The following is a 21,205-nucleotide window of genomic DNA, read 5'->3' on the forward strand; positions in this document are numbered from 1 at the left end:
TCTATACATATTCAAATATTTCGTTGTTTACTTCCATTTTTTAACAAATATAAGGTTCTTTGCTTTCACCGCTTTCTGTTTTTGTTTGCACATGTAAATCAGCTGATCGTTTGACACTTTTGATGAACTTACAGAAAAAAAAACTACGGACTAAATCCTGTAACTTCTGACTAGGAACAGTTGCTCAGTTACTCGCTCAAATGTGTTCCCACTTACAGGTTTTATGTCAATAGGAACGACTTCCTGTAAGTTCTGACTAAATCCTGTAAACCGGACTGCTATTGGAACAGACTAAATATTTATCAACCTTGTATTATTGAAGCATGGTATATAACTTTGAATTATTGCGTGCAACTATTTCTTCTATATTACAGGGCTGCGGCAAAAAACAAATCTTTTCTTCGAATGATGGGAATTACTCATGTTCTAAATGCCGCCGAAGGCTGTCGCTACGGGCAGGTGGACACTGGACACAGTTACTATCGTGATATGCCAAGTATAAGGTGTGTATAAAATCGTTTGTACATTTACAACCATTTCGTTATCTTAATACACAATGGAAAGGCCTTAACTCAAACGTTCAAGAGCCATACAAAAGTGAGAAGAGTACTCACCAAAAACCTAGTAGAATTTTAAAACAATAAAATATGAGTAGTACTTCCTACAGCATTTAATAAAATAATGAATATGAAAGCATTCATGACTTTTAAACTTAAATTTGTTTACCTTTGTAAAAAATCAAGAAACTTACATAGATAGGGATAGGATAGTTTTCTAAAGAAAATCTCAAGTTAAGTATGCAAAAGTGTATGCCAGCTATTCATTTATGATGTGTAAAAAATTTATGATAATATGTGTTAATGTTGGCTTATAAGAAGAAAACAAGTAATTTTTAACCAAAAAAAACCGAATTTAATTCTCATATAAAAATTTAAAAGTAGCCTTAATTTCTTTATGAGCCAATGATCGGATCTATGCCAATTTAGCATGGGAGGAACTGAAGTCGGTTAACGCGGTCAAAAGTTATACAAAAAAAAATATTCCGACGAATTGATAACCTCTTCCTTTTTGAAGTCGGTTAAAAAGTCATTCTTGAAGTCTTACTCTTCCCAACTTGGTAACTGCTTATGTATGTATGTATGTATGTATGCTCCAAACAAAATAATCACTCTTTGACTTATGTAAGAAACCAAAGTAAGATTTAGTATGACTACGGTGACCATATTAACCAACGTAAAATAAAGGAAATTTTTTCAAAATTATTTGGGAATACGTACATACAACTTGTATGATAAAAGTACCTTACCCATATCGTAATTTAAATCAAATATTTACCAGTAGCTGCTGTAGTGAAAAATTAAGCCAAATCCTTTTCAAGGACTTCGCAGTCCTTTGCTACCAAAATGCGTTTACCATACCATACTGCACGACGAAGCCAGCACACAGTGGTTCAAAATTGGAATTTAATGTTGATAATTTTCCGGAGCCTTCTTTTTCCAACTAATTTGTACTAAAAACAAAAGAAAAATATTTATTTTGGTTTGGTAACATTTTTTATAATATTTCAACATTTTCTTGTGTAATTTTTTCGTTTTGGGAGAACCATACAATTGTTTTTAACTAGTTTCTGTTATGTAACATTTGTTAACTGGAAACGGAGAATACATTTTCATCAAAATTGCTACCTTTTCTGCATGTTTTACTAAAAATTTAATATAATCAAATAAATATTCACAAATCGGGCTCAACTGGTCTCTTGCAAATATTATAATCTTTCATTAAAAAATAAAAATTAATCAAATTAAATGCCAGTTTGTGCAGCAGGGTTTTATTGTTTTGTTTTTTAGTGGAATTGAAAACTTAGCGCGCAACACGATCCTGCTTTACAAATTGTACAAAGTTTATCGATTAAATAGAAAGATAGATTAAGTGGCGGCGAAACAAACTGGCGGAGGTTTTCATTATATTTTGTAAGGGAGATTTTTAGTTTTCATATTCTGTGTTTAAAAATTTACCTATGAAAAATGCAGAGCGGATTTAAAGGACAATTTAATAAATAAAGGACAAAAGGCGTCCTTTATTTTGAAAAAAATTATAAAGGACAGGGGGTTAAAATAAAGGACTGTCCTTTAAAATAAAGGACGGATGGTCTCCGTAAGTATGACCAAAGTCAACAAAACTCTAGATTATAATCCAGTTGAAGACGGCCAGTCACATATGTATTTTAACGATTTATTCAAGTCTTGTCGTTTTACTTAATTGTTGTTACAGTTATGGGTACTATAAAATTTGTACGTTAAAACAGTGGGTACGTGCAGAAGGCACATTAGTTGAGCGCAACCGTTGTTAACAAAAAATCCGTGATTAGTGAGCGAGCTTATGCGCTCAAATCAAATGTCAAAGGTGCACTGGTGTATCTAGGGCAGTGATGGGCAACATGCTTAGGGAGTTCTTCCAGCGTGGCAAGGCGAATTTATACAAGGTGGTGTTGATGGCGAATTTAGATTTTCGCCGCGGTACTTCCTAATGTCAAAATGATGTCTTTGTTGTAAACAAGGCGAATTCATACAACAACAAACACATCATTTTGACATTAAGAAGTACCGCGGCGATAATCTAAATTCGCCATCAACACCACCTTGTATAAATTCGCCTTGCAGCGTAGTTTGTGTTTCATTAATCGATTAATTGTAAAATAATCGCAAAAATATTTTCAAGAAATATGAATACTGTAGTTCTCCAAAATTTCAAACAGCCGCAAGAATTGCTCAAGTTCAGGGCATACAATAGTTGTACATGCAAGCCCATTGTAAACCAAACAACATTGGTGTTGCGTTGGCGCTGGCGTCGCTTCGACAGCAGCGAGAATAACGCCCGTGCCTGCTACAATTAACGCTTAGCAGAGAATACTTTGGTCACCATGAAGTTCTGAACACATTGAAAACGACGAGCTACGGACCACAGCTTCCAATTTGTCATGACTGATGTTTCTAGTTTTTAGCTAGTTTTTAAATTACAGCGAGCGGCTATTGTTTCAGATCGGATAAAGCACTACAGTAACTCTTAAGTTAGGTTAGGTTAGGTTGAAGTGGCTGCCAGTGACCCCACTAGCACACATAGGCCCTTGGTTGTGGGCCCGTTGTGATACCACGCGGATCGTTAGAACCCTCCTACTCAAACCATCGTGTGGATTTCGCGAAAACCAGAAGTTGCCGTATGCCTACTTCGGCTATGTCGGTTAGGTCCTCAAAGAATCCTGAACCCATAAACTTTTGTCTTCTTCTACAAAGTGCGGGGCAATCGCATAACAGGTGCCGCAAGGTTTCTGGCTCTTCTTCATTTCTGCAGCTTCTGCAGAAGTCGTTATGGGGGATCCCTAAACTCTCCGCGTGCCTTCCAATAGCAACATGGCCTGTTAGCAGACCCACAGCTGCCGCTAGGTCCCCTCTGCTCAGCATGAGGAGATCCCTCGACCGCTTTTTGTCCCATTTTGGCCATGTAAGCTTCGTGTTGTTGCAAGTAGTAAGGCTATCCCACCTGTGCCTTGCTAGTTTAAGAGACAGATCCCTTAGAATGAGCTTACAGGTAGCAGCGGCATGTCTAATCCCTTCCAGGCCCGCGAAAGGGAAGCGAATGTGCCCTCTCTTGCAAGTTCGTCCGCCTTTTCATTGCCTGGTATGTTCCGGTGCCCCGGAACCCATACCAAGTGAAACGCAGACTGCTCAGCCATCTCGTTTACAGATCTGCAACAGTCCGCTACGGGTTTTGAACTGCATGTAAGCGATTCGAGCGCTTTGAGTGCGGCCTGACTGTTTGAGTAAATGAAGATATCGTTATAAATGACTTCTCTTGTACGTAGGTGTTCAACCGCTTCCTGCAGAGCAGCGACCTCAGCTTGAAAGACGCTGCAGTGGTTGGGTAAGCGAAAACATATGTCCAGCCCCAGCCGCGCTGAGAAGACCCCGCCCCTCCCCCTCCTACCTTGCCGTCTAGCCATCGGTGGAGTGATCCATTGTCATCGGAAGCCCCTCCTGACCAGAATTTTGTATCTGGAATGGAAATCCTTTGCCTCTTTATGAAGTTCAAGCTTGGTGCACAGTAATCTGTGTCTGGTATATTTACGTTCTTTAAGATTGCGGTGTGGCCTTCCTGAGTGTCCCTCCAGCCTGGTAGTTCCCTCAACCTCAAGGCGGCACACCCCGCTGATTGTTTTCCAACAATTTCAATTGGCAAAATATCGAGCAGCACGCACATAGCCTCCGATGGAGTTGTGCGCAGAGTCCCACAGATGCAGAGCATCGCAGTTCTTTGCACCTTTTGGAGTGCTTCAGTTGTAGATTTCCTGTTGAGGCTTGGCCACCATACCAAGACCCCATATAATAGAATCGGCCTAACAACTACCGTGTATAGCCAGTACATGATGTTAGGGGACAGCCCCCAGCTACGCCCAATCGCCCCTTACAGCTGTAGAGGGCTACCGTCGACTTTTTTTACACGCTCTTGTATATTTTGCGCATAATGCAGCTTTTTGTCCAGGACTACGCCTAGATATTTTGCGGACTCCCTTAGCTTCAGAATCTTATTGTCTATGGCAGGAAGCTGAAGGGAAGGGATTTCGTACTTCCTGGTAAAGAGGCACCAGGTATCTGGGTTAACACCCAGACCTTTCTCCTTGGTCCATCTTTCGATTAACCTTAGTCAGTCCAGCATAATGTCACACAGAGTTTGTGGAAATTTTCCAATCACAACCACCGCAAGGTCGTCAGCATACGCAATGACCTTGGAGCCCCCCCCGCCCTTCCAGGGTCTGCAATAATTCATTAATCGCCATGACCCATAAAAGGGGGGAGAGGACCCCACCCTGCGGGGTTCCCCTGCAAACGTATCTGTCCAGCAACAACCCCGCCAGTTCCGCCCGCACGACTCTGCCTACTAGCAGCTGTCGTATAAGCGACACCAGCTGTGAGTCGATGCCCAGACCCGTTAGAGCTGATGTGATTGCTTCAATTGTGATGTTGTTGAAAGCACCCTCAATGTCTAAGAATGCTATCAAGGTGTATTCCTTTATCGCAAGGGCTTTCTCAATATGCGACCCGATTTCGTGTAGCGCTGTTTTGGTGGACTTCCACTTCATATAGGCATGCTGCGAAGCCATAAGTTTGTCTGCAACCGATTCCCTAAGAAAGGATTCAATCAGTCCCTCCATTATCTTGAGCTGGAAAGATGATAGACTAATAGGTCTAAAATCTTTGGCGCCAGTATGGGATGTTCTTCCCGCTTTAGGAATGAAGACAACCCTTGACCTTTGCCAGGTCTCCGGAATGATGTTAAGAGTGACGACTCCCTTAAAAATAGCATACAGTCATTTTGAGCTTAGCTCCATAGATTGCTGCAGCTGAATCGGTATAACACCATCTGGACCCGCAGATTTGTAAGGCTTGAAGGATCCTATTGCCCACATTACTTTTTCTTTGGTGGTAAGGTCTACTGTAACCGGTTGACCTCTATCTCTTATTGGCTCGTTCAGTGGCTGGTCCGTGGCGCCTGGAAAGTGCGTGCTCAGAAGATGGTCTAGGGATTCCTCCCCAGTTTCCGTCCACGCTCCGTCGGATCTTAGCAAGCATCCCGGGGCGATACGAGGTGAACTAGAGAGAACCTTCCTGAGCCTAGAACCTTCTTATATGGATTCCATACCACTGCAGAAGTTCCTTCATGAGGATGTCTTGCTCTTCCTTAATAATTTCTTGTAATATTTCAAGTTTAACTTATAGATTTCCCATTGCATATCGCCTCCCGAGGATTTTGCGAGATTGAAGGCTCTACGACAATCTCTCAAGGCTCTCGTCAATCTCTGAACTCCACCAAGGTGGTTTCTTTTTGCCTCTCGGCTTTACCATGGGGCAGGCCTGATCCAGAGCCTTGCCACACGCCGCAGTAAAGCGATTTGCCAGCCCATCTTTGTCCGTAGAGTTCCCTGGAATTGCTAGTGTGGTTCTTGAGAGGCGCTTATCAAGCTCTTTTCTGTACTTATGCCAGTCGGCTTTCTTTAGATTTCTTTTGGGAGGTACCTTCGACGGGACCCCATCTAAGTCGAATTGGATGAAGCGGTGATCAGAGAAGGAATGCTCATCAAGCACGGTCCAGTTCCTGATCATAACCTCCGCATCTTATGAGACGAGGGTAACATCAAGGACCTCTTCTGCTCTTCGTTATGAAGATAGGCTCGCTACCCCTATTGCTTATAACTAAGTTAGGTTTTAGTATGAATTCAAAGAGTGACTCACCCCGTTCATTGATGTCTCCGCTTCCTCATGTGCTATGGTGTGCATTCGCATCACCTCCTAAAATCAGGGCCCCGTTCGAGCGCTAAATGTTCGACCGGTAAGGTTTGAACAGGCCTGTCATGTGCCAGATACATCGAGGCAAGCCTTATTTGTGTCCGTTCGCCTCCAGACTGATGGTAGTGGTGTCCTCGTCACTGAACTGAAGAAGAAACAATATTTTTAGTTTGGTACTTACAAGGATGCAGGGTTTACCTATGGTAGCTCTGTCGACTTCAGCCCCCAAATTCTATGCCCTATCACCCAAGGCTCCTGGATGAGGCGTGGTGGAGATTAATCTGGAGGAAGCGAACCATCTTGGCCGCACCTTCCCACCCCCTTCACCACTGTTGAGTTTGCCTCGTCGTCGTCTGTACATTGCCGGAAGATATGGTCGACTCCCAGAGGGGATGTAGATGAGGCGTATCCACCAGCCAGGTCGTCCATCAGATTGGCCTGGTTGGATTCCTCGAACGACTCATCCTTGCTATTGCCTTCTTCCTGCTCAACTTCGTTGCCTCTTGTTGCGTTCACGTCGTTCGTGTACACCCTTATCTTCACGGCGTCGAAACCGTAATTAATGACGCCCCCAGTCTTTTCGAGGAGTGGCAAGGACTCCTTATTTAGCGGAAGGACCGCCTAACGAGTCGCCTTTGTGCTATGCTCTAGTCGCACCAAATTCCAATTGTGAGAGGATAACTCGGAAATTAATATGGGATGTTGTTAAATCAATACACGGGCGAGGTCAATTAAGCAAGTATATGTAAATGTTTTATTTGCAATATTAAACGAACGAAGAAGTAGTAGAAAAAATATTCTATGTACAGGTTTTTATATATGAAAAAAATGACAGTTAGGAATGTCAGACAACAAAGTTAAATAGCTGAATACAATAGCCAATTAAAATATGCCACGTATTAATGAACTTAACGAAAGTTGATTTTGCAATTTAGTGTTGCCATTAAACAATGTTGCTTTTAACACTCTCACTCATTGTTTAAATGCGACATCCCTAAAAGCTTTAAATTACTCTTAAAACGTTGACTTGTTAAGGGCTTCGTAAATATATCAGCACGTTGCAGCTCAGTGTTGACATATTTGAATTCAACAGCTTTATTCTTTTGTAGCTCCCTGATGAAATACAGCCTTATATCAATATGCTTCGTACTGTGATGCAATCCCGGATTTCCTATGAGTCGAATTGCACCCTGATTATCGACGTTAAGAATCGTAGGTGAATCTTGAATGTAACCAACATCAGATAGAAGTTGTGGAAGCCAAATTAACTCCTTGGCCCCTTCGCACGCGGCCATACACTCGGCTTCCGTTGTGGACAAAGCAACCGTTTTTTGACGATGGCTCCTCCAGGTTACGACACTGTCGTTTATGAGAAACGCATAGCCTGTTGTAGATCGCCTTGTATCGATGTCACGAGCGAAATCTGCATCAGAATAGCCTTCAAATTGAAGAGCATTACCTGATCTGTACTCTATGCAGTAGTCTATTGTCGCTTTCAAGTAACGAAATATCCTCTTGACGGCTTGTACATGACAGTTTTTAGGATTTTCGGTGAATTTGCTAACTTCGCCAACTGCATACGAAATATCAGGTCTGGATACAGTAGCTGCAAACATCAAACAGCCCACAGCTTCTCTGAATGGATATTTTACATTGCCTTCCTCGCTATATTTCGAAAGATACACATTACTGTCACTTGGTGTTGAAATATCTTTTGCATCATCCATATTAAATCTTTTAAGTATTTTTAATATATAGGAACGCTGCCAGATTTTAATAGTTTTATTTAATCTGTCTCTGTGAATTTCAAGTCCAACATAGTAATTGTTTTCACCATAAGTGATACGAAAATTGCTTGACAATTTTTCAATAAATAAATTTAAAGCAGTTTTGCTAGGAGATATTATCAACCCATCATCAACATATAGAAGCAAAATAATCTTACGATTTTGAATACTCCCATAAAAGACACAATGGTCGGATCTGGATTGCTTCATTTTATATGTTTGTAAAAAATCAGTAAATTTTGAGTTCCAATTACGAGAGGCTTGCTTAAGGCCGTAAAGACCCTTTTTGAGACACAAAACTAAATTATTACCGGAAGTAACATTGATGCCTTTTGGAATACTCATATAAATTTCCTCACTGAGATCGCCATATAAAAACGCAGTTTTTACATCAAATTGCATCATATCCATATCTTCAAAAGCAGCTATCGCCATGGCAACTCTCACTGAATCATATCGCACTACTGGCGAATATGTCTCCTTATAGTCTATACCAGGTTCTTGCGAATAACCTTTGGCCACTAATCGTGCTTTAAATACTGGTTTTTGATTTGGTATTGATTTAATTTTAAACACCCATTTGCAGCCTACAATATTTTTATCACATTTTCGACCAAATCCCAAGTATGATTAAGCTCAAGGGAGCTTATTTCCTCGTTTATAGCCACTTTCCAGTTTTCTGCATATTCCGAATTCACCGCGTCATCATATGAATCCGGTTCTGGGATAGCTGCAAAACAGCCCATGTAATCGTAACCAAAACGTTGAGGGGGTACAACTTCTTTCCGTAGGCCATACCGCTTGTGCTCTCTTGCGTCAATACTTGAATCAGTAGATGCAGAATTGGTAGGTGTAGTCGACGCGTCGGTTGTTGATGCTTCCGTTTTCATCGAAGCCTTTGGTGTGCTAGATATATGCTGTCGAAAAGGTGAAAAAACGTTTTCATCTTGTTGTTCATGGCTAAGATTGTTTGTTTCTTCTTCGTCCTCATCGTGAAAAGGTCCAACTCTTATTACCTTAGCTGTCTCTTGATCGTACAGACGAAAATTTTTTGACGAAGGTTCATAGCCAACTAAGAACATCTTCTTTGCTTTGGCGTCCCACTTTTTTCTTCCGAGCTGTTTGGGAAGGTAGACCATGCATTCGGTGCCAAAAACCTTCAAGTGACTCAAATCTGGCTTTCTACCAAACCAGCTTTCGAATGGCGTTTTTAACCGATTTGCCAATGCTGATCGATTAAGAATATATACTGCCGTTCTTACGGCTTCAGGCCACAAAGTTTTGTTTAGACCGCTTGCCAGCAACATGGTACGAGCTGATTCTTGAACGGTCCTATTTTCCCTTTCGATGAAACCGTTTTGCTCCGGGGTGTACGGCGAGATCCTCTCCAGAACAATACCATTGTTCGCCAGCAGCTCGGCGACGTCTTTATTCATAAACTCCGTGCCGTTGTCGCACCGAATATATTTTACAGTTTCGCCAGTCATGTTGCGTACCATAGAAATGAAACATTTCAGTTTTTGGAGCACTTCAGATTTATTAGATAAAAAATAAACATACCTGAAACATGTGCTTTCATCCTTAAGCAACATGAAATAGCGAACTCCACCAACACCAGGCTCAGGCATAGGGCCGCATAAATCCATGTGAAAGTACTCGCATTTGTTTGCTTTGCGCTTTTCTGCAGCTCCATGTGACGACCGATGCATTTTTCCTCGCTTGCAATTTCACAAAAGAAATCGCTTTTGTCCGTCACATTAATACCATCAGCTAAATGTTTATCACACATGGTTTTTATTGTTGCTGTATTTATGTGTCCAAGTCTGCAATGCCATTGTTGCAGTGTATCAAGTTGTGCTGAGTTTGCTGCATAATCATTTCGCTGTATAAACATCATTCTAAATTGATTTTTAGAGTCACGAGTGCCCGATGCCAACTTATTTTTGTTTTTATCCATCAACACACAAGATTTGGATTCGATTAACATCGAGAAGCCTTTTGTTGTTGCTGACCCAGTAGAAAACAGGTTTTGCCGTAGTTGAGGGACGTATTGTACATTTGTGAGGACACGAGGTATCCACTTGTTGTTTACCAGAGCATATATTTGTATAGTACCGAAACCTCTAATGGGGAGTTTCTCATTATTTGCAATGTAAACATACCGGTCTGAATTTGACATCTGTAAATCTGCGAACCACTCTTTGCGTGAAGTCATGTGCTCTGTAGCACCTGAGTCAGCGATCCACACGTCACTATATGGAGCTGACATAACATCTGACGTTGACGCAATAAATGCTACCTCATCACCGCTTTTGTCTTTCTGCTTGTTGCCTTCGTCTTTTTGTTTGATTTGTCTTTTCCTTGCACGGCATTCTCTCTCCCAGTGTCCAATTTTATTACAAAAATTTCATTTTGATGTGCGCTTTCGTTCGGCGATTGACTTCTTGAATTTTCCCGACTTTGCATTAAACGCAGCTTCTGTAACTTCTGCATTGCTATTCTTCTTGAATTTATCTTCTTCTAATTGTAGCTTTGCCATCAAATTTTCTATAGTTCTGCCTTCCTTTATGTTGTACCACACGGTTTTGAAGTTTTGGTACCTTGATGGCAAACTGCTTATGATTCGTACCATCTTAATATTGTCGGATAGCTTTTCTCCTTGTGCCTCTATTTCTGCCGCAAGGGTGATACCTTCGACACATATGCTGCAACTGGCTCGTCTTCCTGCATTCGTAGCGAGAAATATTCTTCATAAAGGCACATAACCTTGACTTCACTTTGTTTGTCGTGGATATTTCTCAACTTATCGTAGACTTCGTTCGAACTGGTACATGACAGCACATGGTTTGCTTGATCTTTTTCGATAGAAGTAATAAGGATTCCCATGGCCTTACCGTCACGCTTCATCCATAAATCCTTTTGATCTTGGGAGACCGAATCATTGAGTTTCGATGTCCCTTGTACTATTCCTAGTAGTCCATGGCCTTTTAACACCGCATCGACATTGAACTTCCACAATCTGTAGTTGCTGTTGTTTAGCCGGTGGGAAATATGGATGGACTCCTCAGTCATTTTATTTAATTAATTACGATTAACTTTTCTAATTGCAACTTTGTATTTACTTTAATTAACTCTTATTTAATTGAACCACGCTGGGCCCATAACCTGTTAAATCAATACACGGGCGAGGTCAATTAAGCAAGTATATGTAAATGTTTTATGTGCAATATTAAACGAACTAAGAAGTAGTAGAAAAAATATTCTATGTACAGGTTTTTATATATGAAAAAAATTACAGGAATATCAGACAACAAAGTTAAATAGCTGAATACAATAGCCAATTAAAATATGCCACGTATTAATGAACTTAACGAAAGTTGATTTTGCACTTTAGTGTTGCCATTAAACAATGTTGCTTTCAACAGATGTCCTTGAGGTCCATAGCCCGTAGCATCGCTCCTGGGAAGACCTCTCCCAGTGTGGCCATCGCCTTCTTGTACAGGCCCGCAGACCTTTCGTCTTCGCACGCGACGACCTTGACGTTGCCTTGGAACCAACCTGCGTCCCGGCATATTGGAGGTGGTTCGGGGTGCTCCTGAAGCACGCTAACGCAGATGCTCGCCAATTGCGCTGTTGCGCTTTTCCGCAGCTGGCGGCTCTCCGAGCTGATAGTCGGGCACTATCGTCATTGCCCACGCTATTTCTGACCGGATCTCTTCCACGTGACAGGGCAGCGCCCTGCTACACAGGTCCGGTGTTAAAGCGGATCTCTTTAAGATCCTCATGGCAGCCTTCCGGTGCTTAGCAATAGCTGCGCTTGGTGGTGGCCTGTCATCAGGCTTTGTGAAGGCAGTAGGTGTAGAGGGAGGCGTGGCCCGCGCATCAGCTCTAGTGCCCCCTGGGGCTGCAAGCTGCAAGCCAGGTTTGCCTTCGCTGGTGCCGGGAAAATCCCGTTTCGGTGCCCCCACCCTATTCCATTCCGCTTTTGTGGTTGCACGAGACCCCGGCATCGCCAGAGGCTTACTCCACTGATGTTGGCCACGTCGTGGCTAGTAGAGGGACCCTGCAGCGCATGGGCCCCATAGTGTCTGGGCAACAGCCCTTACGACTTTATATGGGTGCCGGTCTCAATTTCCATTGTTGTTGTTTTTTGTTTGGTTTGGTTTTTTGTGTATCGCTCATATTCCCACGAGTCGCGGAGAAAGGGTTCGTCGGCCCCGGGCAGAGATCCGCAGTACCCAGGGTAAGGCCATCGAATGCAACCGGCCTGGTTTCCAGAGGGCTCCATTAGCGACTGGGCTATTTAGGGGCTCCCAGACAGGCTGATCCTCAGTCCGGTACGCATAACGCCTTAATCCAGCCCCTACCTCCAGACCACGATCGAGGACCATTTCCGTATGGCAGAGTGATGGAAAGAACATTTCCACAGAAACATTTCCAGCCGGCACCCTCGCGGAGGGTTCAATGCGAGGATTTTCGCCAGCCACAGTAACTCTTATTATGATATATTTTCTTCCGAAAAATATCCAACAGATATAACGATTTTGACCATATACCTACTTTCGTAGTTCCTGATTGTGCAATCAAATAAGTAAGTAGTTAATTTGAACGATTAACACCTAAATTAAAAAAAATACTGAAAAATATCATTAACTAAATAAAAAAAAACCGGTTTTTGGAAACACCGATCTTATTTGAACATCCCTACACTAGAGAGCAACCAATCCGAAGATTCCCTTATTGCGGATTCCTCTGTTTGGAAAACTCTGCAGTGATCCGGTAGCCTCAAATTCAAGTTGATGGATGGATAGTTAAAAGTAGTTTCTGTAAGAGGAAAATATAATATCATATATACACACATGCATATATACATACATACATATGTGTGCACATACATATGTACGCATAGTTTATAATTAGAAAAAAACAAATATTTTATTTAATGAAAACCGTACGGCTTTGTTGATTCATTCACATACAATTTGTTATTTTCGACAAAAAACACTGTTGAAATATTGTAGAAGAAACAACAAAGATACTATTTTCAGGTATATGGGCTTTCCATTGGTTGATGCTCCTACCACTGATATATCTCGATACTTTTATGTTGCTGCGAAGTTCATAGACAGTGCCATCAGTAGTGGAGGTGAGTTGAACATACTTATCTCATAACAACCTATATACATACATATACATATACATGGGGCGTTCCATACCAAAATGAACGGGGTTCACACTTCATGTGTTTGATTTTTTTTTTTTTTTTTTTAGGGTTGATGGATAAACATAAATAACACTGTACGGCAAAATCAACCTTTTTCTTGGTATTGGACCAAACCAATTTTTTTAAGAGATTGAGTCATAGGTAAAACAGTGATTTCTCCTTTTTTCGAAGTTGGCCTCCGTAATCGAAATATTGGCCTTCGAAGTTCGAAATAGGACCTTTGGTAAAAAATTATATTTAATTATTTCATGTAAATAACTAAAAACCTAAAAATATTAACTTAGTCCTCCTTTTGCTCTTATTTAAATGGTATATAACTTCGGTCATCGAAAAATTCCTTATGGTGCAAACAACTTTGTACTGATTTTTAAAAAATTTATATCGTTCACCTTCTTCCGATTTCTTTCTTCCGATATGCATATTTGTATACTTTGTATATAAAAATTTTAGAAAAAAACACATTTAAATGTAAAGATACCTTTTTTTATAAAAACAAATATTTTAAACAAAAAAATTACTAACAGTTTTTTAAAAAATTGGTATCGTTGTAAAGACGATTAAATCCCCTTTCTTCTGATATGCATATTTGTATACTTCGTAAATAAAAATTAGAGAAAAAACCCATTTGAAGGAAAAAATACCTTTTTTAAAAAAAAAAATAAAAATTAACAAAAAAATAATTAACCGATTTTTAAAAGGTTAGTATGGTTATAAAGGCGATTAATCCTCTTTCTTCCGGTATGCATATTTGTATACTTCGTTAATAATAATTTTAGACAAAACACATTCAAATGTAAAAATACCTTTTTTTAAATATCAAATATTTTAAACAAAAAATTACTAACAGTTTTTAAAATATTGGTATCAGTGTTAAGACGATTAAATCCCCTTTCTTCTAAAATGCATATTTGTATACTTAGTATATAAAAATTCGAGAAAAAACGCAGCTAAAGGAAAAAATACCTTTTTTTTTATAAAAAAAACATGTAATCAAAAAAAATTACTAACCGATTTTTAAAAGGTTGGTATCGTTATAAAGGCGATTAAACCGCCTTTCATTGGATATGCATCTTTGTATATAAGAATTAACAAAAAAAAAATACCTTTAAAAAATTATTTTAGACAAAAAAATGCTAACCGATTTTTAAAAACTTGGTATCACTGTAAAGGCGAATATAAACGGAGTATACAAATATGCATATCAGAGGAAAGGGGGTTTAATTGCCTTTACAACGGTATCAATTGTTCAAAAATCGGTTGGTAATATTCTTGTTTAAATATTTTTTTTTATGAAAGAAAGTTCTTTTTTCCTTTAAATGTGGTTTTTTTTTCGAAAATCAGACCTTTGGCCGTTATAGCACCTGTAATATAAGTTTTCACTAAAAAACTTATATGTATACAATATATGTAAATAAGAGAAAAAGGCGGACCACGTACTCCACTTCGAAAAACGGAGAACCTACTTTTTTTACTTATGACTCAATCTCTTAAAAAAAGTTGGTTTGGTCCAATACCCAGTCGAGTGCTGTACAGTGTAATAAAAAAACGAAAAACGGAGAACGTACTTTTTTTACTTATGACTCAATCTCTTAAAAAAAGTTGGTTTGGTCCAATACCCAGTCGAGTGTTGTACAGTGTAATAAATAAATATGAAATTTGAGCATGATTAATACATTTTTCAAAACTTTACAGCACAAAAACAAAAACAAATCGATTTAATACTTTCCCAAATATCTCGAGAAGGTTGCGGGGAAAAAATTTGAAAAAAATCACCATACACACATCAAAATCCTCTATGAAAGGAAATATTTAAAAAAAAATTTTAAGTTTTCACATACAAATTTTTTGATTAAATAAAAATAGTTTTTAAAAATATGCCATCCCAAAAAAATTTAAAAATCACAATGGTAGCTCTGAATATTGCGCAATATTTAAGTATAGTATTATTTAACACCGAAGTTGAGTAAAATTAGTACATCACAAATTTAAAAATTTTTCAAATTTTTTTAGAAAGCAGTTTTGTTTTTGAGTATGCAGTTTTGTAGCCCATTAAATTTTAGTATAACAAAGTGCAAGTTTTAAGCGATTGCAAAACCGGCGTTGATTTTTTTTATTTTTTTGAAACCGGTTTTGCGCATTTGATTCCATAAGAAAACAATGCAAAAAGGCGTCAGCATAAAAAATATTAAAAATCAACGCAATTTTGCATACTCAAAATAATTCCACAAAAAAAAAATTTAAAATTTGTAAATTACTCAACTTCGATGTAAAAAAAATTTATATTTCAAGTTATCGAAGAGTGCACCCCATAATACTATACTTAAACATTGCGCAATACTCGGAGCTACCATTGTGATTTTTTTTAATTTTTTGTTAGATGACATATTTTCAAAAACAAAAAATTTGTATCTGAAAAATTTTTGAAGAAAAAAAATTTTTTAAATATTTATTTTCATAGAGAATTTTGACGTGCGTATGTGTGATAATTTTAAACTTTTTTCTCGCCCCGTTCGCGAGATATTTGGAATACTATTAAATCGATTCGTTTTTGTTTTTGTGCTGTAAAGTTTTTAAAAATTTATTAGTCAAGTTCAAATTTCATACTTTTTTATTAATTATCCATCAACCCCAAAAATTTTAAACAAATTAAACACATGAAGTGTGAACCCCGTCCATTTTGGTATGGAACGCCCCACATACATACCTGCATACATCTTTAATTAATTAATAATTTTTTAATACATTTTAGGGAAGATTCTTGTTCATTGTATGGTGGGCATGTCAAGGTCAGCCACGTGTGTATTGGCTTATTTGATGATCTGCCGCAAAATGTCTGCATCGGATGCGATAAGAAAAGTGCGTATGAAACGCGAAATTCGACCAAATGAAGGATTTTTACAACAACTTGCCGATTTAGATATGGAGCTAAAACGAAAAAATCTCTATCCTTACTAATATTTTGTGAAATTGTAGCCAATATTACCTTTGCAACACACAATGAACTTTGGAATTTATATGCATTAAGGCGAATAATTATTTGAGAAGTTCACAGTACGTTCTAAAATGGGTTTAAAAATGGTTTCGTCAACATTTTGGAGCTTTTTCTAGCCGTATTGTTGTTTCACATGCAAAATTGTAAAACGACGCCGTCTACACTCGAAGGGTATGTTTTTAATTATCTACTTTTTGTAATCTCACATCTGGGATGCATTATGGCAACTTCAACCTGATTTTTTAATTTATTGGGGGCGTTTTATGCGTTCGATTTTTTTTTTAACAAAATGGCTGATAAAACCAAACAAATTAAGGTAAAAGAAAAATTACAAATATTTGTAAAACAATTACAATTTTGATGTAATGTCAACCCTGTGTTGTGTATTATCGTGTCTGTTGCCATGGGCTTTCTATATATCCCGAATTCGCATTTGTTGGTAGCCGTATTTATTTTAATTGTTATGTCCAATTAGTTTATTTTTCCTTCGTTTTCCTTATCCATACTGAAATTAATATTCGTGTATTGGTCGCTGAGATAGCCTAGAATTTGTTCATCCTTGTCTCCCCTTACAAGACGTATGCTGTAATCGACGTATTTTGCGTATAGCTTTACTCCAAGTGCCGAGTGGAGAAAGTAAGAAAGGTCTTGAAACACCAGTAAACTTTTGCAATGACAGACGGAAAAGACTGCTGCATAGTTTGATGCTTAAAAGGTTACAAAAAATCTTGACGTTAAAATTTTGTAACTCGTTTTGGAACGAACTGTGAGTTAACACCTTAATTGCACCAACACAAGAAAACTAATACATTTACATTATACTTATGTAATAATTGTACATTCTTACATGAGAGTATACATAGTCTGTACATATGTACATACATTCATATATTGTACATATAGAAATTACATACATACTAATTAACAATAACGAAATGAACATGCATACGCATCTTTTAAAAACATTAAAACGTACCTACACTACAAATTCGACAATAAAACTTATAAATACACTCGATTATGTTTTCAAAACAGCATTCTGCACGATTTTCTGCATTTGTATTTCGTGCTGAAAGCACTAGGTTCAGGGTTCATGACTTGACGCGTCGCGCAATGAGGTAGGTAAAATACATACCTATGTATATACTTAAGTTTTGGAGATTAGTTCAAAAACCAAATTTCAAGATATATGTACATACATATCGTCACCCTAATTCACAAAGGCCCTAACCAACACTTTTTTCGAAACAGCGCTTTTCACAGATATTTGTAGGATATATAAAAATACACCTTTACTAAAAATTTTAAAGTGTTAGTACCAAAAACAACGGAGTTATGCCACTTTTTAAAACGCCATATACGTATGCATGATTTGAATTTTATCTTTTTTGCTTCTCCTGTAAAATAAAAAATCTGTTGGTTAGAGCCTTTGTGAATTCAGGCAATGATATATAGGCCATGCCAGATTTGCTTTGACAGCTAGAACGAAATGTAGGAAAATGCATGAAGCATGTCAAATATACTACGTTTATGACATTACTATGGCACGACCCGGGCCGAAAACTTTAAGCTTTTGTTTAGAATCAGTGTTGCCCAACGAGATTTTCCTACCAATACTGGTAGGTTTTTTTCCATTTGGTAGGTTGGTAGGTTAGATTGGATTTTGGTAGGTTCAGCGACAATAGGTAATAGTTATTTGCGAAAAATATATTATATTTTAACAACCTTGTTTAGACGGATATTTCACCGTATAACGGCGGAACCGTGGAGATGTAAATACATATAATACCTGATTGGTAAGTACAATATTCCCAATATACAATATGAACATCCAAGGTATATACTTTATGTGCCTACAAGCTAGCTAAGCAAGTAAATGCGGGTGCCACCTTGAGCAAGCGGTCCGCGCGGGCATCACAGGAGATATGGGCACCTGTGCTACGGATGCCCTTTATGTCATTACAGGCATTCCTCCTTTGTCTATTCTACGACTACCCAATATGATCAGCAAGAACAATTGAAGATCTTCGGGGTCATATGGAGGTTCTAAGGCCATTCCAGGATAATTCCGAGTTATCCTTCTACAAACCCTACTAGGTCAGATTTCCTGAAAGCACTGCTGTGAAGCGATAACAACTATGTTTGACGAAGAGTCCCAAGTATGGTATACTGACGGATCAAAGATGGACGACGAGAGTACTGGGGCAGGCGTATTTGGACCAAGATTCCAGAAAAGCTTGCAAGTTTGCACATACCCAACTATATTCCAGACGGAAGTCTTCGCAATCTGCGTAGAAGGACAAATGGGCCTTAGACTATTTTAAAACGGCATCAGGTTTGTGGGCAGCCGTAAAACTCGTTTGAACCACTTGGAGGAGGCCCACAATAGCGTAACGCTTTGGTGGGTTCCGGGATATGAAGGGTTTGAAGGCAACGAATGGGCTGACAGTCTCGCAAAGCTCGGAGCCCAAATGCGTTTGCATGCTCCCTAGGCTTTTGTGAGCTGGTGGAGAAAACCCCAGAACATATTCTGTATCACTGCCCATGTATCATAAATAGCAGACTGATAAACATTGGGAAAAGATTGTCTTCTTCATTCAAAATTTGAAACATGGAGCCTTCCAAAGTATTTAACTTCTTAAATAGCCTTAGGTTGGAGTGATTACAAATAGGGTGAAGCACAAAAGATCTTCTTAGGTCGCAGCGCGGGTATCCCCGACATAAGTATAATGATAATAACCAGTGCACCGCATGGCGTTAAACGCCCAAAATTTAATTTAAAGAACTTAAAATAAATATTCAAAATGTTAGTCAGAGTTATAAGAGATCCGAGTGCCATATTTCATCAAAACCGTGCAACCGTTTCTGAGTGAAGAGCGGTCTGGCATAGTGCATGTTTTTATTTTCATCGAATTTCAAATCACCCTATATGAAAAAATAGTTAATGAAAAAAATAAAACTTTTTCATTCATCGACTGGCCAGGATTTCTAATTTGATCCCAAATTTTTGAAATTGTTTTTCAAACCTCTTCTCCAACTAAATTCTTCTTAAATCATTGTGATGCACATGTATTTCAATAAACTGATGAACTAATTCCAATTCTACTGTTCGAACAAATGTCAACCCTCCTGAATAAAGATCAGGAATAAATCCCTTTCAAACCCATTTCGATTTATACCCATCTTTTAATCAGTGTTGCCATCATTTGATTTTCAAAAAGCACCAAAAACTTGGACAAAAAGCGTTTTACCACAGTAAAACCACCAAATTTTTTTGAATCAAGGGATGCTTTTTTCATAACATAATACCGAAGTACTGCACATTAAAACTGGTATATCTCGAGAAAGAAAAATCGAATCGCATCAAACGGAATTGATGCCCTAATTAGATATGAACAAATAATTTGATGTTTTCATTACATAACCTCAAATATCGCTAAAAACCGTGTTTTTGGCACTTTGAGGTTAGGATATCTCAAAATTCTAGTGCTAGAGCAATTGTGAGGCCAGATTTGGATTCAGCACCAAGAAACGATGTGTTTTACTCAGGTGGTACAAAAAAAAAACAAAATTTGTACAAATAATTAGAAAAGAAAAAACAAATACTTAACTTACTTGCGTACTATCATTTTCAACGCGAATAGAATTTTACAAGGTGGGCTTGCAACTTCAGCTTTTTATCAATCATGGTTGTATTTTAGTCCATTTAAATTTGTAGATTCTTGTAAATTCAGTGCTGCCACAGCCTTAAATATTTCAAATTATTTCAGGTTTTAACTATCTCAAAGTAATTTTAGTTCAGAAAAAATCACTAAAAAAGGCACTAGGCACTAAATAATTTTTTTTTTGCGTTTTAATTTTCAAAAAGCACTAAATCTAGTGCTTAAAGCACCAAGTTGGCAACTATGCTTTTAATAATTCATCCAACTTACTGAATAATTTCAAACATAACTTTTTAAAGATTTTTTAACATTCTTTCGCTTCACTACGGAGTTTTTATAATTCATATACTTTTTGAATTAGTTAAATGAGTTAGACCGTTCAAATAGGTGGCTGCCCTCTCCAAAAGTATTTTTAAGCTTAATATTTGTTAGCCCTCCTTCGCCAAACACTGCGATACATATTTTAATTAACTGATTATAAATACAGTTCAGAAATAAAAAATTTTCAAACCCTCTTCGCTTGATACCCATATTTTTATAATTCATATGTATATAAAATAACTTAAATTTAACATTTTAAACAGGTGGCAACCCTCTTCCACCACCTTACAAATATTCGAAGCGTTCAAGGCAGGGCTGCAAACCGGTGTTTAACCGAACTGGCGATTTTTTCGGGCTTCGAACCGAACCGAACAACAATTTTTTTGTTTGATGGCAATGCTGTGAGTTGTAATTTCGTTTGAATCTTTGATGCAATTTTGTTTAAATTTGTAGATTTTTTCAGGGATCGTAAATAATAGTTATTTTCAAAATTTCAATTCAAAAAGTCAGTCGGAAGCAATTGGACTTTTTAACATTTGAGTGGTCAACTTGCAAACAGCGTTATGTGATTTTATAAATAATAGTAATAATAGTAGATTTTTTCAGGGATCGAAAATAATAGTTATTTTCAAAATTTCAAATCAAAACGTCAGTCGGAAGCAATTGGACTTTTTAACATTTGAGTGGTCTACTTGCAAACAGCGTTATGTGATTTTATAAATAATAGTAAGCCATAAATTTAAAAAAACGTCTACAAAAACAAGTAACATCCAAATTGTATATTTCTTTTTATTATCTGAAAATTGTGATAAATAAGAGCCTAATAACATTAAAAAACAAAATCGCAATGTGGTAGTTTTTGCAAATTTTATATATAAAAA

The 21,205-nt window shown here is 38.1% G+C and overlaps 2 protein-coding genes across 3 annotated transcripts in view; both read left to right on the top strand.

Moving 5' to 3' along the window:
* Positions 1 to 7,119, top strand: part of LOC118757320 — a 19,609-nt gene extending 12,490 nt beyond the window's left edge. The window contains exon 2 of the mRNA XM_036492044.1: positions 7,065 to 7,119. The gene's annotated coding sequence lies outside the window, so the exon portion shown is untranslated. The remainder of the gene's footprint in view (positions 1 to 7,064) is intronic.
* LOC118757328 (dual specificity phosphatase DUPD1) overlaps positions 1 to 17,138 on the top strand; it is a 50,769-nt gene extending 33,631 nt beyond the window's left edge. The window contains exons 3-5 of one of the 2 annotated variants that reach the window (XM_036492051.1): positions 375 to 503; positions 13,147 to 13,271; positions 16,099 to 17,138. In XM_036492051.1, the coding sequence (XP_036347944.1) occupies positions 375 to 503; positions 13,147 to 13,271; positions 16,099 to 16,304 (460 nt within the window). In that variant the 3' untranslated portion in view covers positions 16,305 to 17,138. The remainder of the gene's footprint in view (positions 1 to 374; positions 504 to 13,146; positions 13,272 to 16,098) is intronic. The other variant, XM_036492059.1, reaches the window with a different exon arrangement.
* The last annotated feature ends 4,067 nt before the right edge of the window (positions 17,139 to 21,205 follow it).

This window comes from Rhagoletis pomonella, unplaced genomic scaffold (genome assembly GCF_013731165.1).
Source record: "Rhagoletis pomonella isolate Grant_MI unplaced genomic scaffold, Rhpom_1.0 Rhpom_scaffold_00002, whole genome shotgun sequence".
In the NCBI taxonomy this organism is placed as follows: domain Eukaryota; kingdom Metazoa; phylum Arthropoda; class Insecta; order Diptera; family Tephritidae; genus Rhagoletis; species Rhagoletis pomonella.